A 26,782-nucleotide genomic window follows, 5' to 3' on the forward strand; every position below is an offset into this window, starting at 1 on the left:
TGATACTGATCTATTACGGTGCTATTTTCCTGGGATATATCAAAGAATGGTGCATCCTGCCCATTTCTGCCTTACCTTTCTATTCACCACGTTCTCCTGATTGTTGTGTTTTATACTAATATTAATTATATAATTAATAACATTACTTTTATACTAACGTTAATGTCAGTGGCATTGTTATATTAATGAAGATTTAACCTGGGCAGTGCTAGATTTAAAAGCATAGTATTCAGAGTAAAGCTGTAGGTGGAGTGATACCAGTATATAACACACGAGAAAAAAATAAAGCGTAAGTGAAATTGTTTATCTCTGAAGAATAGCTGGTGCTGAGGAAATAAATGATGTGTATTTGCAATTGTGCCATATCTATGTATTTGGAATAGAAGTCCTAAATACCGATTTACTAACCTGATCAATCTGTATCTCTTTTTGTCTCTGCAGTGATGAATCTAACCTTACAAGCATGAAGTTGTGTATATAGTGCTCCACTTTTTGTATTTATAGTTGAAAACTGAAAATTTGATTTTACAAGTCCGAGAGATGTTTACATGTAGCTGCTTCTACTTGTTTGCAATAGTCCATGTGTACATCCTTTTTCACTTACATCTGCAGTTAGATGGTATAAAACTGCAGGATGAACCTGCAAAGATTCTCTCTCTAGAGATACCTATACAGTGATCAATAATAGAAATCTGATTATTTCTGTAAATTCTTACATTTTGGCTTGTGGACCTGCATGGACAATGAGTGCCATGAACTAGTTTACAAGAAATTGTGACCAAATAAGAGCTAAATGTTATGAAATGTACTGTACCAGCTGCCATTGGAGTTTACTGACTTGGCTTCCGTGTCCATCTTACACACTTCACTGAACCATGCCACCGCATCTGCTTGTACAGACTAAAAGCATGAGTTTGTGTGTCAAACCTGCTTGTTGTGTGATCACGTCACATGCTAAATGGCTGCTCACGGTGACCTTTGATTCCAGCTTCTGAATTGTTTCTTTTTGTCATCTCAAGGGAGTCACACCATGGCTTATTGCTAAAAAGAGATAAAGCAGAGGAGGATAGAAAGAGGCCTTGAATTTTTGGGGAACACAGTTCCAGCTGCAGGTGGATGGCTTCCAGTCTTGCGGGTCAGTCACCTGGCCCGTTTGATCAAAGAGGGTCCCGCCTGCTAATCAGCATCGGTTTGCCTTGCACTGCTCACGGTCATGAAGACATTGGCAAAAGGCCCTGACGGGTGCTTAATCGAGAAGGAAAGAAGTTTGGAGAAGAAACCAGACTTCTCTGTGGGTTGTTTGAAAAGGGTACAGAGATGCTGCAGGGATCATTTGGTGGCAGACACCGCCTGAGACCAGAAGCTTCTCAACTTTACTCAAGGATTGGCGCAGTATGTGCTCTGCGTATTGTATTTTGGGACTGCTGAAGGAAAAAGCATCCTTGAGACATGGATGAATCAGAACATCCTCCTCTGGAGGATAATGGAACTGACCAGATCTGTATGTACCATGGTGTGGTTTGCAGGTGATTCAATTTAAATTACACAAAGCTAGCTGAACTTCCCTGCAGAATTTTGGAAGCTATGGTTAGTTTTGGTTCACTTTCCTGTAAGAGTTGACATAAAGGATACATTTTGATAATCTATTCAACATTTGTGGTCATGGCATTGAAGAAAATGCTTCAAGTCACATTTTCATCTTGTTTCAGTATTAACAGTTTTTCTTTTACAGTCTTTGAAGCCTTTAAATCTAAGAAAGAAGAGTTTATTTTTATGTTTCACAGGCTGACTTACCTTGTTCTTTTTCTGCTGTTGCTGTGACCTTAGTGTACATTATTACCCATCAAAGATTGGAGAGAAGTAAGTCTGTGTGATTACCACTGCCCACTTGTCATCACACTACACTGTTACAGGTGTGGTTATTTCTCCATTTCTGTTGACTAGGTTTCTAGAGAAATATTGGCAGTTTTTCTTCTCCATCTTTTTATTACTAGAAATACTTAATACATGCACATTTGTAGTTTTTGCCACAAGGTATTTTTTTCCAGTTTAGAGTCTTCATATGGTGCACTGTTGTTAGTTGGAGAGACTAGTTTCAGAGATGGTGCCATGTTTGGCAGATGGAAATTCTTTTTATATCGCTTCGGTTCCTAGTATGTAGCAGGATGATCATAAGCTTTTTTAGTTACTTTTTTGAGAGTTGTCTTTCGTAGACCAAAACTAAAGTTGACGAAGGCAGCCTGTCTCCATCCATGTGTGGGTATTGTGCCCTTCTTGGAATGCACATTTTTCCTTGTTCAGTGATTTCATGTGAAGATGGGGACCTGTTGTGGTTGCACTTTTCATATTGCTTTGTGATATCAGATAAATATATACCACTATAATACTGTCTTTCACTTTGCTAAATCTTTAGTGCCATTTTGGTGTATCAGAGACAGAAACAGCTTTTCATGGGGGGGGATCTTCCACAGATTTTCAAAACTAAAATTTGTTTTAGTGGACTCCATCTAATAGTACCGTACTAACAAAAACAAAATCCCAACCCTGTGTGTGTAAATATACATGATATACATATTTATTGCTCAATTCCATCCTTCCAACAATAAGATATAGAGAAATGTTCACAAGCATGAAGAAAAATACTTTTCTTTGCTTGAATTTTCAGAAATGCAACTATCAACCTACTTGAATAATTACACTTACAATAATAAAGCCCTTTGCATGGCATAGACTTGTGTTAACAGTTAGAGTGCTACAGCACTAATGTGACTGAAGGACTTTCCAGAAAGGGGACAAGAGGAGCATCGCATAAGCCCTCTGACTTGCCAGTTTGCTTATGCTTGTTTAAGAAGCTCCATCTCAAAAAACCAACACGCTGAGGAGCAAGCTGCCCTCCTGATAGAAAGCAGTTCCTCATGCCTACGCCCTGACTTGGCACAGTTTAGCTGGGTATGTTGGAGATGTGAAGACTAGCGGTTGCTCGTTTTTATAAAATATCAGATACTGGCAATTATACAGTAAGGTTAGATTTATTTTTTTTAATGTCCTTCAGAGTGCTCAAATGCAAAATGCACTGGGATGTTTGTTATTTGACTAGACATCATTAGGCAATGCCATATTGAGTGTGTCCACAAACACTACTCATTTTAGCGAACAGTGACAATATAAAGAGCTATTAAAGGCATGCTCTCATTAGCACTTTGACATTTTTTTATTTTTTTATCTATATTTTTAAACTGTCCTGACAGCATCCATTTCTATATGCCTCAATAAAGCTAGTAGAACCTTGGTTCATCGTTTCTTCATTCAGGAAATAAGTTTCATAGACACTACTGTTAAGCATTACTCAAAAATCAATTCTCATTGAAATCCCTGACAGTGAGGCCCCACTGAAGAAACACTTTAGCACCTTTATTCACTTTCTTTTCTGTCTTGCAAAATAATTTCTTTCTTTAACTCCTGCCAGGTAGGAATACTGGTGGTTTTTTTGGAGTTTTTTTCTTTTTTATTTTTTTTCATAATAATCTAATTTAACTTTTTTTAAACCTTTCATTGTTCACTTTCACGGAAGACTCATTCCATTTAAAAGACCATGGTGAACAGCAGATAATTTAATTTGAAAGGTTAAACTACATAGATTTGACACTAATATTTGCATAAAATATTTGCGTCTCAAAGATTTATTTGAAATGAAACCTAACAGTATCTAGAAAAGTTGTATATTCAGTACAAGAAAAAAAAATATGTTGTGTTTAATATTTCCTCACGAAAAAGCACCCTATGAAGACTTGCATCATGATTATTTTGTTTAAAAAGCAACTGCTTTTGGTGCTATTATATCGTTTTTTCTTTTGATGGCAAAGCTACAGTTTGAACCACCTGTGTGTTGTTATATCTTTTAGTAGCATTCCTCCAAACAGATAATGATTTGCTTTGCTTAGTTTGTGATGGGAACAGTAGTTCCTCTACCAGTCTTTTCAGTTGTAGAAATGTGTACTGGTGTTCGTCTACACCGTTTCTATATCCCTGACCTTTTCAGGTATGATTAATTCTTTTTTCTTTGAGAGTTTTCAGTATTTGTTTCATACAAAGTTTTGTAAGCATCTGTTACTCGAGTGTGTTATAGCCACATTGTGCAGAAGTCCTGCTACAGAAGCAGTAAGTCTTTTAAGCACTGTATGGAATATGTCTGACATACGCGGTCCTTGTCTTCATATTCATAGGTTAGCGTGGGGAATCTTTCTTTTTCAGGATGTTTTGGACACCTTTTTTTTCCCCTGAGGTAAAGCATGAAATGTTAATTCATGGAACAATTATACAATGTATTTTTGATTTATATTTTTATTTATTGCTGATTTTGATGTCATGTTCTGGTAGTGTATCAAGGCAGAATGATGCTCTTCATCCAGCTGTTTATATATTCTTTTTGTCTACCGTTCAAGTATTATGAACAAGTTTCAAAATAATCCAATCAGTATACCTGCGCATGTGTAAAGTATACAGTTTAAAAAGGGATAATTCGTGTAGTTAGCATTGGATCCATTAAGAGTTACAGTTGTGGATGGATGCATGTGGGTATTAGTTACTCAGTTATGCCATTGGAAGAGACGACACAACCCCAAATGAGGCAAGCAGTCCTTGGGTCCGTGTGAGAAGGACCTGGGTATTGTTTAGTAACAAGGGGAATATTATCGGCTTCAGCAGTGGTGTTTCTAAACACCATTGGTTGCCTAAATCAGGCAAAAACACGTTACTCACTACAGTGAGTAAAAGTTGCAGAGATGCTCCCAGTCTCTCGAATGTGATAAAGATGTTAGAAAACATGCAGAAGTTGGCCTTTCCTTTCAAATTTCCTGATCGCTGCTACTTGACCACCTTAAATTTAATTTTTAATTCTCTGTATTTTACCTAAAGAGAGACCTAAATTTTCACACTAAAGTCACACACAATACCAGTATCTGCAACAGCAGTGGTCAGAAGAGAGTCTGGTTTTTAGTCATTGCAAAATAATATTCAATTTCAGTGATCAGAATGAAGACTAACATCTGTGGGTTTTGGGTTTTGTTGTTTTTTGGTGGTGGTGGTGGTTTTTTTTCTCCTTTCTGCAACTTGCTTTTGTGGATCTGAACGTTGCTGTAACGTACAAATGAAAATTTTCTTGCACCCTCTGTTATTGAAGTATTTTACATGGTGGTTGGATTCATTAAATGATGTTAGAAACAAGTGCCTGCCACCATCATTTCTGACAGATTTTTTTAAAAGATACTCCACAAAACAAGTGGAATTTGTATTTAAAAACAAAGAAAAAGAAAACAAAAAGAAAAAAAAAAGGAGGGGGGGGTTGGAGTTTTGTTTTTGTTTCATTATATTTTAAAAATGCATCCAATTATCAATGCTGCTTGGAAATTTAATTTTCTTTGGAAAACAGGGGGCCTTAACTTAACCTGGGACCGTTAGTGTTTTACTTGTTTCTATTTAAAAAAGAAATTGTATGAATTTCCCAGATACCATTGGTACTTGCACACTTCTCTGAAGTATTATGAAGAGTTGGGTTGGTGGAAGAATGTTTTACATATTGTTAACATACATGTGGATATTCTTATATTATTGTACATGTTTGGGAAAATATCACACAACTTTAAAAATGTTACTAAGATGTATGTATCTGACTTTTTCCTTTGGAAAATATTATATATTTTTATTTGTATTTTTTACTTTTTTAAGTTCATCTATATGTGCAGTTATTTTTGTATTGCAAGTGGTCTCATAATTGCAATAGAGGAGATAAAAGTACGAAGAAAAGTAATTTGGCAAGGATTACACTGCTTTTGGGGAAAAAAACACATGGGTCAGTATCATATTATCAATCCTAGAAATATTCTGAGTGTCTTAGCATTGTAAATATGTCACGAGACCTCTTTTCATGAATAGTGTAAAGAATTGCGAGGTTTTAATCACCTGTTTTAATTTGTTATTAATTACCACTTTTTTGTGGCCTCTGGTCCTGACTTAATTGAACCTGATCGAACAGCATGCTTTTTTTTTGTTTGTTTTTATTAAAATTTCTCCTTGTTTTTCAGTTGAATACTGTTTTGTTTTCTTTCGGTTTTGTACTTCGGTTTTTTGTTTCTTGCTTGTGAGAAGTTGATCTTCAGAATTATGTTTACACTATTTATGATTTATTTTCATAATGTAAAAAGTGTGTAATTATTAAAATATCAATCCAACTGTTGGTGCTGATTTGCATAGTTATAAAGTTCTTAGTGTTGGTGCAAAGAAATTGCTCTGGTCTGTCTGGATTGGAAAAAGCTCATGCTGCGTGGTGCTCATTTGCAGTTGAAAATCTAGTGTGGGTCATGTCAGTCAGCATTCACATTGCCACAAAAATCGGGGCCTTTGCAACATGCTGCATTTTCCTACAGTGCACAATTAAAAACAAAACAAAACAAAACAAAAAAAACACCTTGCTCTTCCTATTCTTAATACACCTTTTCCCTTCAAAGTCAAGTCCATTTGGTCACCTTTTTTGAAGAGGCAGAAAAGATTACAGATATCCGCAAGCTAAATAAGGAAAAGTAGAAGCTTTGTTGCAAACCTTAGAGCACCTCCTCACTCTGGAAAAGCTGCAGGGGTCTGCGTATCTGAAATTGAAACTATTGCTTAGGCAAGTCCACAGGCGTCCTAGGATCCAAAGAAATAAACCTGAAAATCACCCTTTCTGAAATAGTGATGTTAAAAAATAAACCTGGACTGTTTCTCGTCCCACAAAAGGACAGTGTCACGAGCAACGGTACAAACTAGAGGTCTGTTTTTTTACTGTAAATCTGCTTTGTTCAAAAAAGACGAAGCATAAGAATTATTACAAAATAGTATATTTTCAAAAGTGCCCTGTTCTCAGAAGACACATTTTTGCAGGAGTCTCCTTGAACAAAGGACTTTTTTGGAAGAACAAAACTTTGGGCAGTGGCTGTAATCTCTTCAAAGCATTGTTTAAATGTTTGTGTTTTCTAAGTCCCAAAATATTTCAGACAAACAAAACACTCCCCATTTTTCCCCCCATCCTTCACCTCAAAAATGTATTCACTCTAGGCTAAAAGAGAGTGTGAGCACCATGGGGTTTTGACCTCTACTCTTAACTCTTGGTAATCTCCATCAGTGTACATTAATCGTATCTAGCTCTGTTTTAGACTCCTAGGAGTACTAAAAATAGCTTTGCTCCATTTCCCAGAGGAGGAATTTACAGCACACAGCTTAACTTGCCCAGCATCACCAAAGAAGTGCCCTGCAAAGCCAAGAGCAGGTGCTGCTCCCAAGGGCTGCAGGCGCTGGCTGCGACCATCGCGCAGTCCTCGCTTCTCCTGCGGTGACCCTTGGCCTCTTCTTTCTGCTACCTTCCTTGTTTCTTCTCCTTTTGTAGAGGACAAAGAGTGGTTCTTGATACTGCTGCAGCTGTGCTGTCAAGAAACAAGCAAAAAGCGTGTTTTACGTGGTTTCGTTTTGTTTTGTCTGTCACTGTCTTTCCCCTTTAGCTGCAGGTAGCTGAGGCATGCTAAACCGGAGCTATGCTGGCTGCCTTTCCTGAGACTACACGTCTTCTTGGGGACCATTAAACTCATGAATCCTCCAATGAGGGAAGGAACTGGCAGTGTCTGTAAGACTGCGGCCCAGAGGCCATTCTCCTTTGATGAAGGGGAAGCAGCTTTTTGGGGTTCCTGGGCACCTCCCCCTGGATCTGGATGCTGCCCCTCAGCCCCGGGCCTGCACCTGCCGGGCAGATGTGTTGGGTGGGTGTCCTCTCTCAGGGGCCTCTTCTTTCAGAACTGAGCCCAGAATTATCCTGCCTTCAGCAATGCCACTTTTGCCTAGCATCACTTTGTTAGCATGGGGTCAACCGTTTGGGACATTTCCAGCTTTTTTTTTTTTTTATTATTATTATTATTTCCTCCTAAACACACAGCTTCATTACTAATGTAGTAACAAACAGTGGGCTCTGGCTGCTGCTAGCACTCAGTGGTTTTCCCATTCTGTGATTTTACTGCCTCCTAGTTATCTTTCAATATCAGGTTCCCTCTACAGTGACATTTTAGTTAAGCAGTCTACTATAGACCTCTCACCCTACTGCACTAATGGGACATTGACCTGACTTTCCTCTGGAGGTCAGTCCTATCCAGGTACCTTCTTCATAATTTTGTGACATCCTGAGGTATTCATAGGGCTGCAAATGAAATACCAGCTGCTTTCCCCTCTCATTTATTTAATGGAGCTCTTAATTAAATACTTAAAGGCCATCACTTAGATCCATCCCTGCTTTGTGGACCTACTAAACCTGCTAATCTTTAACCATTTAACAAGGAGTCTGTGAAATCAAGAGAATGCAACAAAAGCAGCCTTTTATATACTCACCCCATGCAACTTCACCTAGTGGTCCAATTCTAATAACCACGCAAAAATAATTGTTAGCAGAATAAAAGAACAAAACAAACCAAGGAGCTGACAAAACGTTCGTGTTCCAGCAAGTAGTAACAGCCACACCCAAACACATGTGAAAAATAAAACAAGGGAATGTCAAAACATTCATGTTCCCACAGTCAGTCTGTCTTCCCAGGGTTACTAACTCATCTACTTTTTTGTCGAGTTCTGCTGGTTCCCAGTCTGAGCACTCACAGAACGTTCTCCTCTCTCTCCCTTTTCCTGGCTGCAGTGCTTCTAAATGTTTGCTCAAAACTCAGAACTTGGATTCTCTGTTTATGTGTGTACATATATATGCATTTATCTAAGCATACAAATAAATACATGGACTGTATTTTTAGGAAAATACTGTACAAAACCTGCTCCGAGAGATCATGTTCTGCCAGTACGGTTGGACTCAATGTGCTTTAATTTGTGTCTGAGGTCAAAGGTGGTCAGAGCTCCTGTCACATCAACTAAGACTCAGGTTTTGACGTATATACGTCAAGATGTAATGTTCAATAACCAATAAATATTCCTATAATTTTTGTATGTACAGATTACACCTTGAATGAGTTTTCCAAGTACCCACACCTAAAAAAAGCAGTCATGAGCTCTTTCTGGCATTACCTTTTGCCTGGCTGGAATAACAAGTACCCAGCATCTTTTTGTGCACTTGTAGGAACTCTCCTCTTTGTGCCATAGTAATTGTTGTGAAGTAATCTTATCTGGTTAAGATAAAATACATAGATATGGGGAAAACAAAAATACAACAACAAAAACCCTCTCACTATTATCATATCCTATCATAGAATGGTTTGGGTTGGGAGGGACCTCAAAGACCATCTCGTTCCAACCCCCCTGCCATGGGCAGAGATGCCACCCACTAGATCACGTTGCCCAAAGCCCCATCCAGCCTGCCCTTGAACATTTCCAGGGATGAGGCATCCACAGCTTCTCTGGGCAACCTGTTCCAGTGCCTCACCACCCTCATAGTCGAGAAGTTCCTCATAACCTGTAATCTAAATCCCCCCCTCTTTCAGTTTAAAGCCCCTCCCTGGAGCCTTCTCCATGCTGAACATCCCCAGCTCTCCCCAGCCCTGGACACAGCACTCCAGGTGGGGCCTCACAAGGGCAGAGCAGAGGGGGACAATCACCTCCCTCCACCTGCTGCCCACCCCTCTGTTGGTGCAGCCCAGGACGCAGTTGGCCTTCTGGGCTGCAGGCACCCACTGCTGGCTCATGTCGAGCTTTTCGTTCACTAGATCCTCCAAGTCCTTCTCTGCAGGGCTGCTCTTAATGGGTTCTTCTCCCAGTCTGTGCTCATGTCTGGGATTGCCCTGACCCAGGTGCAGCACCTTGCGTTTAGGCTTGTTGAACCTCATTAGGTTCACATGGGCCCACTTCTCAAGCCCGTCCAGGTTCCTTTGGATGGCATCCCTTCCTTCTGTTGTATCGACTGCACCAAATGGTCCACCCTTCAAATTTCTCCAATTTAGAAATAAGGCTGTTGTGTGGACTCGTGTCAGAAGCCTTACGGAAGTCCAGGTAGGTGACATTGGTCGGTCCATTAGCTTGTGTCAATAAATTTGCCTTAAAAAAATCTGGAACTGCAAACACTACTGGCACATTCAGCACTGAAACAATTCTCTACAAAAATTATTCAGGAGCTAGCAGGTGTGGACATGGCTCTGAAAAGCTATGCTGCTGTGAAGCTCGGTAAGGTGAACAGCCGTAATGAGTTTGCTTCTCAGGACGCAACAGCAGCATGTTGATTTTCAGAGGTACGCTAACTCCTTCAACAGCAGATGGGTGGAAGGCACTTACTTCCTTGTAACTGATCGTAGTAACATTTGCTTGTTTTCATCCATCATATAGGGAGACAGGAAAAAAATGAATTAAGATTTTCAGAGAGCAGTAATTCTCTATATCATGGAGAAATAGCTGTTATTATTTACTTCACAGCATCATGATGGAAGGTGGAAGGAGTGGAAGAGGAACAAAAAAAACCAAGTGACAAGGTGCCAGAAAGTCCTGTGTCTCAGGCTGGGTCTCTCTCTGCTAACTGGGGGGAAAAGACCTCCTCCTCTGCTCTACACGTGAGACTTGGCAGGCTTGTTCCTGCTGATAATATCAAAAGAATGTTCAAAACCCATGAGTCAAGAGGGAAGGACATTTTTCCTGATTTAAGTCCCATCCCATGACTCAAGGAACAGAGGAGCAGCCTGCCTCCTAACAAGCTGTTTCACATACCACTCTGAACTTTCCCAGTGAAGTTCAGTATTACGAACAAGCTTTGTTTTGCTAAATCTGGAACAAAAAGTCCTGGTATAAGCCGGACTGGCTGCTGATGCGTGTTTATAAAGGAGCAGAAGCACAGTAGCTTGTATATCCCTTATATCTCTCTGTGGTCCAGGGTTTCTGAGAGAGCAGGACTGGGCAGGATGGTGTAAACAGCAGAAGTTTTTCAGCATTAGCATTTCCAGCAGCCCTGGAAGAGGGACAAGGCTGTTCGCAGCACCAACAGAGGGCAGGGACACACCGGGTGCAGGAGGCTCGTCTGTCCTTAAATGCCTTCTGACTCACAGACTGCATGCTGTCAACAGGGAAACAGGGAAAACAAGGAAATGATGCCTGGGCTCTAGCTCTTCTGTGCATTATCTGTACAAAGGGATTGCAGTTAAGTACAGTGTATAATGTATACAACCCGAACTACAACTACCCTGTGCTACTTATCATTTCCCAGCTTCCAGAGGTGTAGGCAAAACAGAAAAGCGTTACAGCGCTCCTGTCAGGCTCTAGTCCAGGCTCGATTTGGGCACCATCAGCTCTAAGTGCCTGTTCTCTTGTTGAGAAGCCCCCTCAGTTAGTCTCTGCTGCACCTCTGTGCTGCCGGCTGGTGACACCAGGATTCTGACGAAGCGAGGATGTGAAAGCTGTGGAGCTTCAAAACCGAGGTGGTCTGAAGAACACAGGGCTCAGAAAAAAATGCCTGTAGGAAAAGGAATGCTGGTGCTCGACTAGAGAAGCTGAAAGAAAGGTGGCTTATTTGGCACAAAAATAAGGAGGTGCGCTTCTTCACCTGAAAAAAAATTGGAATGACTAACTGGGTACTAGAAAAGACAAGTATCCTCAGCTCGTGAACTTGTGTGGATTTGTCCATGTGCCCTGAGAGATCACGCAGGCTCAGTGCTGCAGGTGGCACAGGTGAGCTGCAGCCGGGGTACAGCGGGGCGTGGGTACAGGTTTTGCCCATGCAGCTCAGGGAGGAGTGGGTGCACCTGTGGCAGAGGGGAGGAGAAGCCGAGGTGCTGGGCTGGCAGCTTGCCTTGCTGTTTGCAAAGGCAATGCCTCTTAACATCGGTGCCTGCTTTTCCCGGGGTGTTTGACGTCCCATGAAAGGGTCGCCAAGGGTATCCATGAAGAAATGCCTCCTTGAACCAACTCACGTCTGTGATTTAAGCACAGCGCTACAGTTCACAGGAGGTCATGGGACTAATTGCAGGTAGCTCCTGCCTGCACTGAAATAGGACATGCCAGGGCATCACAGCGCTGGGGCTACAGCCCTGTTATACCCACGGACAGGAAAACATAGCAAAAAATGTAGCTCTCACTAATTCACCCTGCTTTCTGGGAATAGATATGTGGATACTGTATAGAGGTATACACACTCACGAACAGATCCTGGGAGACAGGGAGCCGAGCTGTGAAGACGCTGTTACAGCCCTAGCCTTACTTGAACCAAGCCCCTGGGGTCCCCCACCACGGCATCTGTGATTTGGGAGCTGGAACGAGGGACAGCGAGAGAGGGAAGGAGGGATGGAGGGAGGAGAGAGGGAGGGAGGAGGAGGGGTTTGGTAGCACCAGTGCTGGGATAAGAGGCGGGGATCCCAGCTGAGCCGTGCTGTTCTGTGCCATGCCGGGCGGGATGGAGGAGCGTTACAGCAAGGCAGAGACCCTCGCCCTGCGGAGGAAGCACATCGGGTAGGGGCGGCAGGGGTGGGTGGGGAGCACGGTGAGGGTGGTGGGACCTCGTCCTGCAGGAGCTGAGCCACCCGCTGCAGGCTCAGCCAGAGCCCAGACACGTTCACGAAGATCGTGTCACACCGGCTTCTCTATAGGGGCCAGCTCGATACTAAGGGAATCTTGCCCGCGTTACACCGGGCTGTGTAGGGCAAAGAGAAAAAGACCTGCAGAAAGGGCTGACCTAGCAGAAGAGCAAAGTGTAGTCAAGAAACAGCCCCAAGTGACGATGACGAGGTGTGCTTCTTTAAAGTGGAGCAGAGGAGTAGCCAGAGGCATCAGAAAAAGATGTGTGCAGCAGGACTATAAGCTTTGAGAAGGAAAGAGGGTGGATGAATTCACTTTCCAGGAGTTGCCTCTGGGCTTTACAAGTTGGCGATCACAGTGCACCCGACTGAGGGGATGCATTTCGTAGCACTGAGTTACCTGGAAACAGCCGTGTTTATCTGAGACCACATAACCCTTTCTGAAAGTTTAGAATGCTTTCCCTCTGCTCAGCAATATCATTCAACATAATTACACAGGTGGCATGTTCTCCAAGAGAGAAAAAAAGGGGAGGGAGAGAGAGTTTAAAGAGGGCTTTGGATAATGTCACATGGAACCTGAGTTTTGCTGGAAGCCAGCATGAATTAGGTGCTTATAAAAAGCTGCTTTTAGAGATGTTATTCAAAGCAGTCAGGAAGAAACACCGAGATTTTAGGTGCCTGCTCAGCACCTCTGAAAATAAAGTCTGCCAGGCATTAGCATTTTGTTCTTGAACATGACCTCTGTGCAGTACAGTCAGCCCTTGCGTAATGACTTTTTGGCTATAGCATAAAACAGCTCTTAACCACCCAGCTTTATTCCCAGAGAGCTAACTGGCTATACATGTCCGTGAGAGATGTAAACAACCAGAGCTACAGCCTACAAATGCAGTGGGACGTGTAAGGACCTGGGAGGACTTGCAGTCCCCGTGCTCGCACGGAGCCCCTTCCAGACAGGGTCAAGGACTGAGGGTGCCCTTACCCAGGACTGCTGCTGTCCTGCTGTGCCAGGGGGCATTCGCCAGCCCCATCTCACCACCCCTCTGCAGATGGAGGCAGCTGTCACCAAAAGAGCTCCAAGGAGGGGGAACGACTCAGAAAACTAAAACGGTGTTGTTTTATACATTTTTAGGCCTTCCTGCAAAGTTTTCTTTGCCAAGGACCCTCTGAAGATAGTGCGTGCTCAGGGCCAATATATGTTTGATGAGACTGGAGAAAAATACTTAGACTGTATCAACAATGTTGCACACGGTAAGCAGTTTATCTTGTAAGAATGCTTCTGCTGCTTCATTTCTAATAGGAATTGTAATGCACGTATTTCAAGTGACGATGACAGGGTCACACGGCTTCCTCGTGTGGTTCAATAGCAGACTGTTTGCGAGTAATACTATTTTCTTCTTTAGTTGGCCACAGCCATCCATATGTGATAAAGGCTGCAACAAAACAGATGGAACTGCTCAATACAAACTCCCGGTTCCTGCATGACAACCTCGTTCAGTACGCTCAGCGTCTTACGGCTACCCTGCCAGAGAAACTCTCTGTGTGCTATTTTGTTAACTCTGGGTATGTCTGCTTAGTTATTTTTTCATTAAGGCTATTTTCTCCCTGTTCAAGATGGACACTCAGAATTTGTTAAAGTAGGACTTAGTAATAAGCAACAGAAATATTTCCAGTACTGATTGATTGCAGGATACTTTGTCTCTGCAGCTGTCATATTTGATATGATGGCTCGGGGCAAGAGAGCCAAGGCATGAGACTGCTCTGCAGAACATCAGGCAATGGGAGCAGAGGGGCTGAGGACCAGGCTGGAAGTTTGGGTCTCCGTAGCAGGAGCAGACTTGTGTCCTCTGCTGCCTGATGGCTGGGGAGGATAGAGCCATCATGGGGCGGGGGGAGACAGGGCCAGCACGCCCTGACACTTTTGGGGGGTTTTGTGGCTGTGTTGTGCTTTCAGCTGCTCGCTGCTCTGCGGTGTGGTCTCATTTGTGCCTACAGAAGGTAAATGTCCACAAACAAACTGGGGGAGGGAAATAAAGCATCTCTTTGTTTGCTGTTTGTACAAAGGGCTGTTTTTTTCCTCGCCCTCTTATGTGGCATTTACAGTCACAACCTTAGCATTGTAATCTGTATAGAAAAAGAGCCTGCTGTGTCCCCTGCCTCCTCTTCTGTTAGCATAGATTTTAATTGGAAGCCCTTCCTCACTGTTTTGTGGATGTATCTGCTGTGGTGCAGGTCTGAAGCAAATGATCTGGCTTTACGACTGGCCCGGCAGTACCACGGACACCAAGATGTGATCACCCTTGAGAAGTAAGTACATAAAGCAGCTTGTGTAAATGCAGCCAGCAACTCCTGCAATTACTTCAGAAGTGGCTGTGCAGCAACCCCCTGCTGTTTGTACTGTACTGCCTGCTGAAAGAAAGGCTTTGTTGCTTTCATAGTAGAAGAGGTCAGGAAATAAGTTTCCTTTTTTCACATTTGGATAAACACAAGTTCTGAAGATTTGTGAAAAACAGAGATTGTCGGTCACCCCAGAAGGTCAGTCACCTGTTACAGGGTGTTTCCCACTGAGAATGACAAAGCAATTCATGCCAGAGACATGAACGTTAGTTTGAAACATCACTGAGTGGTCTAGCCACTGGGCTGTTCTGGAAAAGGGCTTTCTGTTTGTGATACTCTGCTGGAAATGCTTCATTTTGGACTTGAGGATCTTGAAGGTCTTCTCCAACCTAAATGAGTCTTTGGTGCTATGATTCCATGGTTCTAAATAAATAAGCATTCAGTGTTCAGGAAGGATGACCTTGGAGCTCTGCAATGGTGTTGATTCCCGGCTGCACCAATGCTCAGCTCTTCTCCATTGAGCACAGGAGCATACACACAAAACTGAGCAGCTCCAAAATCAGGAGGAACTGAAAGGGCTGTCAGTCCTGAGGAATGTTCTTGACCAAGTCTCTGGGTCTCCATAGCCTGGATGCAACTGTAGCATTGGTTACACTGCTGTTGGGCTGGATCTTTTCCTCAGGTCACGATCAGAAAATCCAGCCAGAGCAACCGTAGGAGCACATCCGTGACTGAAAGGCACAGAGCTTGTTTGACTCAGCTGTAGCCAGATCCCTGTTAGCCCTCCTTGACCCACAGGGACGCAATTTGGAGCCCCTGACAGTAGTTTCAGTCAGGAGAAGCTGATGATGGAGCTGGCTCAGTCACTCTGCTTGACTGCAAAGTCTTGCCTGCCCGAACACCACAGGCCCCCAGTTTCCAAGGCTCGGTGGGGTTTTGTTATAGCTGTGGCCCTGGTCAGGGTGGGTTTTCTGTCTTTTCTTTGCCCCCATTGGCGGTCTGTCGGACTGACAGAAAGGAGTTAAGAAGAGAAAGGAAGGCAAAAGTATTCTCTTTACCCAACATGTCTGCTGCTGTTTCATTGTGACTCGTCTTTGTTTTGGGTTGCAGTTCCCTCTGCTTCAAGTTTATGGCTGAATGAAAGTGTTTATTCCCTGAATTAAGCTGCTTTAGGTTCAAAAGGCTGTGCTTCCTCATTTCTAGATGAAATTGGCCTCAATAGTAGCCATCTTCAGCATACTTACAAAGCTTTTATATTCAAACACTCTTCACCCTTATCCCATGACTGGCTTTGGCCGAACAGTCGGGCCTTCAGGGCAGGTAGGGGTGTGCTGCTGCTGTATAAGGGCCACAACCTCTGTTGTAATGCAGACTCTTGAGAGTCTTTGCAGTGGTGTTAGGGCCTAGCTTACAAAGCTTGGCCTGGCCAGAGCAGGGCCTGCAGGGTGGCCATGAGGCAGCTGGACCCACCCTGCGCTGCTGTTCGTAACTGGCCAGAGCAGCCACTTCAGAGGTGGTGCCATCCAGGGGACATCTCCTGCTCTGTCCTCACGCTGGCATCTGAGTTTGTGCAAGAACAAAAGGTCACCCCTGGTTCCAGTCTTGCTAGTGAATTAAAGCCAACCGCGATTTCACATTGCCTTTGAGAGAAAGACTGAGAGAATTAAACTACGATCCTGTCACAAACAGTGCTACTGTGTTATAGATACAGTCTCGTATTCTGGTTTATTTATAAGCAAAATGGTAAATCTAGCTCTTCTATAAATTTGGTGACTTCAATATTTAACACTCATGCAGTGCTTACCATGGCCATGTTACATCTCTGATTGACATCAGTCCCTATAAATTTAATCAGCTGGGAAAGGACAGCAAGAAGGAGTTTGTGCATGTGGTAAGTGAGCTTTTTTTTTTTTTTTTTGGTTATTGTTATGCCTATTATGTGGTGTATTCAATTAGCTACTTCTGGTGTAAATATACTTTCATTCTGCTTTGCTGATGCCAGCGTACGTACGCTTGAGTGTCAGTGGACTTAATACAGCAAAATTGTTTGCTTTTGGATTTCAAAGAGAGTCCTCGTCTGCAAGGCTGAATTCATTCAGTAGTACACTACAAGTTTTCAGAGTCATTGCACTGTACAGATACACAGTTTGAGGAAGGTAGCCAATGTCTGTTGTGTTAATTTGGCTAAAGATATGCAGGACTTTTAAGTCTGCTTCAAAAAACTGGAAAGGCAGAGCCCATGTGCACACAGTTCTGGGTACAGAGCTCATGGATATTCACCTGAACAGGCTACCGTTTGATTTCCAGCCTGATCTTGTATATCTTACAATGACAAAAATCACTCTCAGCTCAGAGGAGCACACCAAACTGCTCACAGGTCTTTCCGAACTCTTTATAATGCTCCCATTCCTTTATTTACTGAACTTCTTCCAACATTTTTTGTGGAGGCTTGAAGGTCATACAGATTCTTACTGTGATGAGGATGCTGGAAATCAAGTGCCAGACTGAAAAACCCAGTTTTCCAGTTGCAGGAAGGGAAATTCCTGCAAGAAACTGAAATAAGTTGACAGATGAGGACTCAGTATTATGTCTTAGGGGAGAGGAGGAATGGGCTTGAAGAGGTGGATGAGGTAGATGGCTCTTTCAACATTTTCGTCCAGTAATGCTGAACACATCACAGGGCTGGCTTTGAGTTTAGGCTCCTGTACATATTTTTGTGCAATTCCATGCAGAAATTGAGATTGTGCTAACTCCTGTTATGTATCTATGTGGAAAGACAGAACTGTACCCTGTTAGAAAAACTTGGAGCAATGAAAAGAAACAGAGAGTAAATGTTTCACAGAAGGATTGCCTTTAAAAAATAATAATAATATATTTTTTTAAATTGGTCTTCTCAGGCTCCTTCTCCAGATATCTACAGAGGGAAATATAGGGAAGACCACCCAGATCCAGCAAGTGCTTATGCTGAAGAGGTGAAAAAGATTATTGAGGAAACACAGAAGAATGGACGCAAGGTATGTTTCTCGTGCTCTAGAAATGCTGAAGCTTCATTTATTTAGAGTAAAATGGAGGCATGAAACAGGAAACTAAGGACATGTTTCTCTACTTAGTTTCCCTTGCTTGCCTTTCATTTTCCTGTGATGTGTTCTGTCTTCAAAATGTGCCATTTTTCAACCTTATCATAATTTTTCTAGGTATCAGTGAAAGGATCAATTATACATTTGTAAATGAGCAGATACAACCAAAACAGTTTAATTCTCTATTTTATGCATTGCACCAGTAGACTGTAAATATCTTAGGGCACAAGCAAGCTTTGAGGTCAGCTGAGAACACAAGTTTTAGCAAGGATATATAAAAATCTCTATGAATGGAGAAAATATGGAGAAAAAGATAGATAAAATCTTGATACTACATTTCTGATTCCGGTAGCTTAAGGTAACTTTGGAGTCATCTGAAAAGATGAACCTTTCAATAATATACAACATGACCTTGATAAAAAAAAGATCCTTTCTAAACAGGTTTACTTACAATGTGTGTTAATATTTTGTATGATGGCACAAGCATTTAGAGATACGTAGGGCTTGATTCAAAGCCCCACATTCTGTGGAGATTGGAACAACATGTTCCCTTCTAGTCCAATGGACTTGTATCACTCTTCTTTTAATTTCTTCATCAACTTTTTTTTTATCCTCTACTAACGGATAGTTTTGTGTTTTTTTTTTTTTTTTTTTCTTCCCTTGTTTCCTTTCTTTTGCATATTTCTTAGGTTTTGGTGACATAGACCTGTGGCAGGACAAGTTGTGCTAAAGGCTAAGCCTCACATGCTATGGGAAGCTTCGTACTCTTTGGCCGTAGCATGCCTCTTCAAATATAGTGTACGGTTCTTTACACGTTACTGCTCGGCCTTGTTTCCAGGAAGACTGCACCAGCCCAGAGAGACTTCTTGATGCTCAGGGAGGGGTTCACAAGTGGTGTGGGGATGCAATCCCTTAAATAACAGACTTATGCTGAGACTTTGGGGTAATATTGTATCTCTGCTGCATAGACATGTTGACAAGAAATGAATTTTGATGTTCCAGTGTGTCTGATCCGCTCCTTTTGCCCTTCCTGACTTGAAATAACTTTCTTTTTCATTCCTAGCAACTGGAATTATTTCACCTATAGAATTTTTCTCCTCTTATGTCAAGTGCCTCATGCTGATATTTCACTTCTTTAGTTATTTTCATTAGGCAGGGGTGCCCAAAGCATAGCCTCAGGTCATCTTATAGTTCAGCTTCTACCCAACTCTACCTGGTGTTAAAAGATTGAACAATTAAGCTGATCACCATATATACCTCTTACTGGAGAGTCCTGACATTAAGCAAGTCTTATTTGCCTCTTGGAGAAAATGGCAAACAGTGGTATGTCTCCTGTAAATGGAAATCTGTTAATAAATTTACAGAGCTCCCAGGAGCCTGTCCGCTGACACCAGTGTCTTCAACTTTAATGGCTGTAGGACCGGGGGTTAATGGAGGTCCTTGTATTCCCATCAGGTTACAAAGGTGGCCCTGGCTACTGCAAATTTGGGCACCCCCAATTTAAAAAAATGAAAAAATTCTCTAGCCATAGCTCCTCAAGAACCCTCAGATGTCGAAACCATTGTGTGATTAAATTTGGGCACACATTTAAACATTTATTTCTAGACTGTTAGATGTTTGTGCAAAGGCCAGGCAGATGAACATAGCTCTTACCTCAGTTTGTTTTTTGTAGATTGCTGCTTTCATAGCCGAATCCATGCAGAGTTGTGGAGGCCAAGTAATTCCACCTGTGGGCTATTTCCAGAAAGTGGCAGAGTACGTACATCACTTTGAAAGGGCATAGCTGAAAATTAACTGGAGAAAAAAAAAAACAAACATTTTTCACTATAGGCTGATCCAGTCAAATCAACTATCTTCCTCTCTTGCTCTTGGTTATCTGTGATTTCTTCCTACTTTTTGAAAAGTATGATTTCACTTCTATTTTTTATGGAACATCAGCTGACTAATTATTTTTAGCTGGATAATTGTCTTTCCTTTTCTATCTTTAATCTTCAGGCCATAAATATGATGGAAGATGAAGTTGAACCATCAGAGAGGGAGCCCTGCAGTAAAATTACAGTACTCCTATTTTGCATCAAAATACTAGACATTTTTTGTTAACATTTAGTCAATTAATATTTTTTCAATTGAAATAGCTACAGCTCTGCTTGATAAGTTTCCAGTCTCTGTTGCACACCCCAGCTCTGTTTTGTCACACTAAAAGCAAAACAATTGGCTTGAATGGAGTCAGTTAAATACAGCTAGAAAAAGTAGCTGTTGATATCTGTCAGAAATTTGATAAATGAACTATAGGTTTATTAGGGCCTGAGTAAGAGCCCAGTCAACGAAGGACTCAAGTAGTACTTGCAGTACTTGTAGTGCTCAAGTACTATGACAAAGGATAAGCTCAAGCTGAGTCACTCAGGATTCACAGGTCTGACTATTCCTGAAAACAGAGTCCTGGCAGCAGTCTTTGGAATAAGAGAAGAAGAACCAACCTCTTCTTAAGCAGACTGCTGGGATGTATGCCAGGGGGTTTAGCCACTTATGCAGTCTCTGAGCGTGGTTCTTAGAGCAGCAGCACTGAAGTTCCATACCAAGTTGTGTTTCAGCAGCCATGTTCTTTCTTTTTTATTGTCTAAACTGGTTTCACACTGGAGATTTTCTGTACTACCAACATCCTTGTCCTAGACTCAAGACCAGTTGGCGAAGTTAGTCACTCAAGCTATTCTATTTGTTTCCAGGTATGTGCGTGCAGCAGGAGGTGTATTCATAGCTGATGAGGTCCAGGTTGGCTTTGGCAGAATTGGGAAGCATTTCTGGGCTTTTCAACTGCAAGGTGAAGACTTTGTGCCTGACATTGTCACCATGGGAAAACCCATTGGCAATGGCCATCCTATGTCTTGCGTGGTCACAACAAGGGAAATTGCTGAAAGTTTTGGTGCTTCTGGTCTGGAGTATTTCAATACTGTAAGTTTGTACATGCAGGTTTGTCCTTTTGTTTGTTTACATTTAGCAGTTACCAGTTGTTCAGGCGATTCACATAACATCTGCATCCATCACTGCATCATATTGCTAAGAGCTCAAGTCAGTCACAAGCTAATATCTACAAACAAGTGGAGAGGCTTTGAAATATGCTCTCTACCAGGTGGTATATCTTAAAATGGACCAGCAGGACTCTGGCAAGTCATGCACCTCATCTCATAGCCATATAGATAAACGCTTCCTTACTCCTCCCTCTCCCTAGCTCCCCTCTGAAATGCTGACCATGTAACACTTCATTTTCTAGGATAGGCTCAGCAACGGGTGGTATGCAGGTGGGGTTCATGCCCTGGCAGACCTTGCTGTGCAGTCGTCACCTAACAAAACAGTGACCCTTTACCAGGAAACATTTGAGTGGCATGCATGCCACAGAGGAGCAGCTTTCTTGTTAAATCCTCTTTTCTGCTCCTGTGGCTGAGACTTCTTCCCAGCTACCATGAATTCTCTTTTCTTTCAATGGAGTTTACACCCTACAGTTGAAGAAATACCAGATTTGTCACCCACTGCTCTTCACAGGAGCATTTTGCCTGTGTATATAGTCTACGAACCATGAGAGCAGCTTGAACACTTGAGCTGTGAAATCTTCGAATTACTGAAACCCGAAGCTGAGGAACAGGGAGGTCCCTCCCTTGGGCTTTAGTACACTGCCCAAACCATGGGGAGCTTTTCTGCACAGCCTGCACAGCACAAAATCTCTGCCTCTTTAAGCTTTCCTCACTATATGCCAAGTAGGAGAAGACAAGCAAAAACTACCCGGGTAGACATGGATGAATGTTTCTGATGGATGTTGTTTTCCCATTGTCTTTACTATCAGTTTGGAGGCAACCCAGTGTCTTGTGCAATTGGTTTGGCTGTACTGGAGGTAATAGAAAAAGAAGATCTCCAAGGAAATGCTACACGTGTAGGAAATTATCTCCTAGAATTGCTGGCTGAACAAAAGGAGAAGCATCCCTTAGTGGGAGATATCAGGTAGGTGCCCTATGGCATTTCAGTGTTTCAGAGGGAAGAAATGATGAGGGAAAAAAAAAAAAGAAAGAAAGTCTGGGGTGAGGAGAACCCAGAAACAGGATGCCATTATTATGTTCCACCTCTTTGAAACTGGACTACCCAAAACTAATACTGTAAACAACATGTTTGTCAATAAATGTTTCCATTCAGCTGTTTAGCTGGGAAATAAATGTAGCTTAGAAAGGCTAAGGCACACCCCCATGCAATAGCCCAGTTGCCAGCACACTCTTGGGATGATGGAGACCCTCAAATCTCTGGACTGTTTCATTTGGAGGTGTTAGTGTAGGTATCCCTCATCTCATGTTAGAACCTTGATAACCTCTCTTAGTTTTTTGTTTTTACTATTATTGTTGTTGTTGTTATTTTTAATTCTTGTTTTCGGTTATCTGTCTTCCACATTACCTTGTTTTGAGGTTTACAGGATAAGAGAGCAAGAATATTCTTAGCTGGCCATGTAGCCTTAATGAGCCAGTTAAATTTATTCAGAATTAGCTGTTATCTCACTTGATCATCTGAAGTAGCAAGTGCCAAAAGACAGCTAAACAGAAAGTCTCATCATTTTCTTGTTCTTTCCCCTCTTGCATCCCAAGAAAGGGAAGTGCAGTTGTTAGGTCTACATTTGAGCAGAAGGCTTGGGTTCCTGACACTGGATTTCATTTTTCTGTTTTATTTTTTCTCCAGGGGTGTTGGATTGTTTGTTGGAGTGGATCTGGTGAAGGACCAACAAAAGAGAACACCAGCCACAGCTGAAGCCCTTCACCTTATTTACAAGTAAACGTTTTCTAATGACTACATGCAGTGATCAAACCCTCCTAATATTCCCTAGCAGTTACTCATTAATTTCAATTTAAATTTCTGTAGCTTCTAATGACATGGTATTAGAAAAAAAGAAAAATTTCAAAGTTGAACTTGGCATGAAGGGTCTGACAGGGCACAATATAGTTGTATATCTGTGTTTAACACAACTGTTTCCTCTTTCCACAGGCTGAAAGAGCAGAAAATCCTCCTTAGTGCAGATGGACCACACCGAAATGTACTAAAATTTAAACCACCAATGTGTTTCACTATGGAAAATGCAAAACATGTAGTGGAAAAAATTGATGTACTTCTCACAGGTATGTATGGTTTAATGATCACAAGAATACTCTTTGTTGTAATGACACTTTAGAAATACCAGCCACAGTACCATAATGCAGGCTATTACACACAAGGAAAAGAAAGCAATTACGTTTCCTTCTCCTTGTCCAAACTGCTGTTCTCAATGCCATTTACTCAAAATAAATTTAAAAGCCTCAAATATACTTCAGCCAAACTTCTTAGGCAAAGTCCTGCTCTTGATTCTTTGTCTCATAGGCTCAGTGTTCTTATTTATCTCTGGTCACATATGCTATGTGTTAAGGAGCAAATAAATTAATTCACCAGAGTTCTGAAAGACACTGGTGAAACTTTCCATAATGCTCTTTTCCTTCTCTTTTTCCTTCCTTCTCTTTTTCCTTCCTTCTCTTTTTCCTTCCTTCTCTTTTTCCTTCCTTCTCTTTTTCCTTCCTTCTCTTTTTCCTTCCTTCTCTTTTTCCTTCCTTCTCTTTTTCCTTCCTTCTCTTTTTCCTTCCTTCTCTTTTTCCTTCCTTCTCTTTTTCCTTCCTTCTCTTTTTCCTTCCTTCTCTTTTTCCTTCCTTCTCTTTTTCCTTCCTTCTCTTTTTCCTTCCTTCTCTTTTTCCTTCCTTCTCTTTTTCCTTCCTTCTCTTTTTCCTTCCTTCTCTTTTTCCTTCCTTCTCTTTTTCCTTCCTTCTCTTTTTCCTTCCTTCTCTTTTTCCTTCCTTCTCTTTTTCCTTCCTTCTCTTTTTCAACTGGCTTCATTGAATATGATTGTCTCACTCAAATTCAGCCTGAAGGTTTTCAGGCTTTATTTATCTTCTACCTGGGGACCAGTCCAGGGGAAAATAACATCAGGATATTTATCATTAATAACATATTATTAACATAAGGACTCTCCAAGCTCATTCTACATCGAACGCTCCCATCTCCTGAGGTTAGAACAACTGGAGCTAGCCTAGCATAAACCTGCAGGATTCAGCTTTGAAAGGTCTATCTATAGGGTACATAAGGTCTATATACCTGTGCTCTGGCTAAGCTGCTAAGTTCATGCTATTCAAACACCCACAGTCCTGATACATTAATCATGTTTCCTTAGAAAAATGTTTTAGGAAGTATTCTTTACTTGTCAGTTACTCTCCCATGGGATAAATGCTCAGAGGAATAGTTGATTGGGTATTGTTTCCTTCAGCTAGCAGTTAAACGGACTGTATGCTTACTTACGCCTGGTTATTTTTGTTATTTTTTTCTTAGAAATCGAAGAGGCAACTGGAATGAAGACAGGAAATGACATATCTGCAAATGCACAATGTAAAAGAAAAGTATGTTCTTTTTTTTTTTTTTCAATCTTATTCATATAGGTGTTTGGTGAAGCAAATGACACCCTCATTTTTGGTGGCATGAGAGGCTCTGTGCATTGATACTGAGCTCAGAACTAGTCTGTTGAAAGGAGCCTGAGAGGATTATGTTACTGGGGCAAATCTAAAAAGAGCTGACCTACACAGACCTACAACAAGGAACATTTCATAGACAAGCCCATTGCCTTGTCTGCCTTATATATGTGCAAATACAAGCAACCCGACCTTGGGCTGCACACAACTGTGAGCTCTTAAGCAGTCAAGAATTTCACCAGTTCTAGGTATTGAGTGCTACCAATGGATATTTGGCTTTCTAAGCAAGCCTTCAGCCTGGAAGATTTCCAATTTTTAGAGCATTCTGAGGATTTAGTTTCCACTGTAGTGGAATCTTTGAGTATGAATGGCTGACATCCAAATTAGGACTCCTTAGGTTGCAGCACTGGCTTTGGACAAATCATATATAATTTCTCACACCCTTAAAAATACATGTCATCCACTGTGCTATAGGGAAGCTCACTGAGGCATCCCTTCACACATTTTCCAGTGATGCTGCAAATTGCAGAGAGGCAAGAGCTCAGCTGTCTAGGGAGACAATAATCAAAGCAGAGATCGTATGGATTACTGGCTATCTGGATAATAGATAAATCTAGATTTGGGGTACAAACTGTTTCATACATTTGTACACATTCGGTTCAATTTATTTCAAAGGTGAGAAGTTATGCTTCTGAAAGAGGGGAATCGGGCAGAGCTTCTTAATGGGAACCAAGTTCAATGCCTGCCTGTTGAAAGACATGCGCCTTCATTGATATTTCATTTGTGTTTCAGACTAATGAAGGGAGTTCTCAAGCAGAGCCTGCAAATGAAAGCACCAGCTGTATGAATGGAGCTGTCTGCAGACAAGAAAATGGTTTTTACCCTGAAAAATGCTCAGTGCCAAGTAAAAGAATAATAACTTGAAGATGGAAAGTTTTCTTTTTCAGTTTGAATTTGTTTTCTATTTGCTTTTGAGGTGAAGAGTGCAATAGTCTGACTCCTAGGATTTGTCTGAAGCCTAGTGCTACCTTCCCTAAATCGACTAAATACCTATTAGCTTCATTAGGATTTTAAAATACATTTTCAGATATATGAGAACTATACCATGTGGCCTGAAAGCTACATGTGACGGAACGGGCAAGTGATTCGTGAATATCTTGGTGCTGATTGCAGGCTTGGCTTAGGTAAACAAACTCTGTGAAATCTGTGGATTTACTCATATTACACAGAGTCTGAATTGCTTCACCACCATACAAGCAAATCACCAATCCTATAAAGTTTAACATGATGAACTTAACATGCTATTTTTACAATATTTTAAATTTCAATATATAATATTGAGATGTTAATTACTTTCCATGTTTTAATGGCTGAATTCACAAAACAATACTTGAGAGAGAAATCATTGTTATCTTCCTGTGTATCTTAGGTCCTATGGACCATATTCCCAGCTGATATAAATTGGTGTAACTTTGTTAATGTAAGTGATGCTCTACCAAGAGTCTACCTCTGTGTGTGTAGAGGAACAATGTTCATGCAAGCCATTCTTACTTTGTGTTCAAAGAAATGAATATGGATCATAATTTTCTATTGGTAAAGCAACTTTTATAGAGAACTATTTATATAGAGTAAGATTTTAGCTTTTCTTTTTTTCAAAAGTTTATATATTGAACCTTCTAAGTCCACAAAATATGCAAGTACAGTATAGATAATTTCAGATGCACTGAAACGAGGCTCCCAGGGATAGCCCAGCTTGCATTCCCATGGATTTTAGATGTTTTGAAAGCTGTAGGAAGTACTGCCTGATCCTTCTGTAGCGATTCTGTTACTTTTGGTCAGAGGTGATGAAGAGTTGCACACCAGTTGCACTGGATCCTGACACATAAATGGCTATGCTAACATTTGATAGATTACTAAAATGAGAGGACCTCTGCATAAAACATGCATGGAGCCACTTTGCAGGCACTGCCTGTCTTTGCTGGAGATATTCTAGCCTGACTTGTGCCTCCTTGTTGGTGTCAGATTTCAGTGAAAGCGCACAAGCCCTGCTTTTCTCTTTTAATATATGCACAACTCTATGTTATGGAAAACGCTGAGGGCTTTACAAGTGGTATGTACTTCAGGAAAAAAAAAATTCAATTTTCATACCCTGAGTTCTGCTGTTTCATAATTGCTGCTAACACCACCACCAATATGACTGAAAATTGAGCACCTTATTTAATTTCATGTTTTCCACAATTTGCTCTATTAATATTGATATTTCCAATGTAACTTCATCCAACATCCTCAAGCTGGCTTATTTTCTATTTCACGATTCTTGAATAATTCCATAAAAATAAATCTCTTATTTGTAATTATGAAA

At 41.4% G+C, this 26,782-nt stretch overlaps 3 protein-coding genes across 14 annotated transcripts in view; 2 read left to right on the forward strand and 1 right to left on the reverse strand.

The window, feature by feature from the left end:
- The window catches only part of COL25A1 (collagen type XXV alpha 1 chain), a 304,900-nt gene extending 298,673 nt beyond the window's left edge, over window positions 1-6,227 (forward strand). For all 10 annotated transcript variants that reach the window (XM_083833712.1, XM_083833714.1, XM_083833711.1 and 7 more), the window contains one exon: window positions 442-6,227. In XM_083833712.1, the coding sequence (XP_083689838.1) occupies window positions 442-444 (3 nt within the window). In that variant the 3' untranslated portion in view covers window positions 445-6,227. The remainder of the gene's footprint in view (window positions 1-441) is intronic.
- On the reverse strand, window positions 5,861-9,912 carry LOC310898511 (uncharacterized protein). The gene is made up of 3 exons (XM_083833725.1): window positions 9,606-9,912; window positions 9,079-9,176; window positions 5,861-7,454 (listed from the first exon to the last, which is right to left on the reverse strand). The coding sequence occupies exons 1-3, from the start codon at window positions 9,831-9,833 to the stop codon at window positions 7,388-7,390; spliced, it is 393 nt and encodes a 130-aa protein (XP_083689851.1). The 5' UTR covers window positions 9,834-9,912; the 3' UTR covers window positions 5,861-7,387.
- ETNPPL (ethanolamine-phosphate phospho-lyase) lies at window positions 9,854-26,782 on the forward strand. 3 transcript variants are annotated; one of them, XM_083833721.1, is made up of 13 exons: window positions 9,854-9,996; window positions 13,627-13,745; window positions 13,898-14,057; window positions 14,727-14,801; window positions 16,629-16,722; window positions 17,729-17,845; window positions 19,581-19,663; window positions 20,632-20,857; window positions 21,744-21,898; window positions 22,619-22,708; window positions 22,922-23,052; window positions 24,284-24,351; window positions 25,213-26,782. In XM_083833721.1, the coding sequence occupies exons 1-13, from the start codon at window positions 9,917-9,919 to the stop codon at window positions 25,342-25,344; spliced, it is 1,530 nt and encodes a 509-aa protein (XP_083689847.1). In that variant the 5' UTR covers window positions 9,854-9,916; the 3' UTR covers window positions 25,345-26,782. The 3 variants fall into 3 exon arrangements, with proteins under 3 accessions (XP_083689847.1, XP_083689849.1, XP_083689848.1); XM_083833723.1 differs by lacking the exon at window positions 9,854-9,996 and adding an exon at window positions 11,219-11,655; XM_083833722.1 differs by lacking the exon at window positions 9,854-9,996 and adding an exon at window positions 12,282-12,432.

This window comes from Anser anser, assembly GCF_964211835.1.
Source record: "Anser anser genome assembly, chromosome: 4".
Classification (NCBI taxonomy): Eukaryota; Metazoa; Chordata; class Aves; order Anseriformes; family Anatidae; genus Anser; species Anser anser.

Excerpts from the sequence above, each read along its gene's own strand:
- LOC310898511 (XM_083833725.1), bottom strand. The coding sequence starts at position 9,833 with ATGAGGTTCAACAAGCCTAAACGCAAGGTGCTGCACCTGGGTCAGGGC. Across the intron at positions 9,177-9,605 it reads TGGGCAGCAGGTGGAGGGAG|ATAAGATTACTTCACAACAA; the intron begins GTGATTGTCCCC and ends TATCTTAACCAG. Across the intron at positions 7,455-9,078 it reads TTATTCCAGCCAGGCAAAAG|CACAGCTGCAGCAGTATCAA; the intron begins GTAATGCCAGAA and ends GTTTCTTGACAG.
- ETNPPL (XM_083833721.1), top strand. The coding sequence starts at position 9,917 with ATGGTCCACCCTTCAAATTTCTCCAATTTAGAAATAAGGCTGTTGTGT. Across the intron at positions 23,053-24,283 it reads AATTGATGTACTTCTCACAG|AAATCGAAGAGGCAACTGGA; the intron begins GTATGTATGGTT and ends TTTTTTTCTTAG. Across the intron at positions 24,352-25,212 it reads ATGCACAATGTAAAAGAAAA|ACTAATGAAGGGAGTTCTCA; the intron begins GTATGTTCTTTT and ends TTTGTGTTTCAG.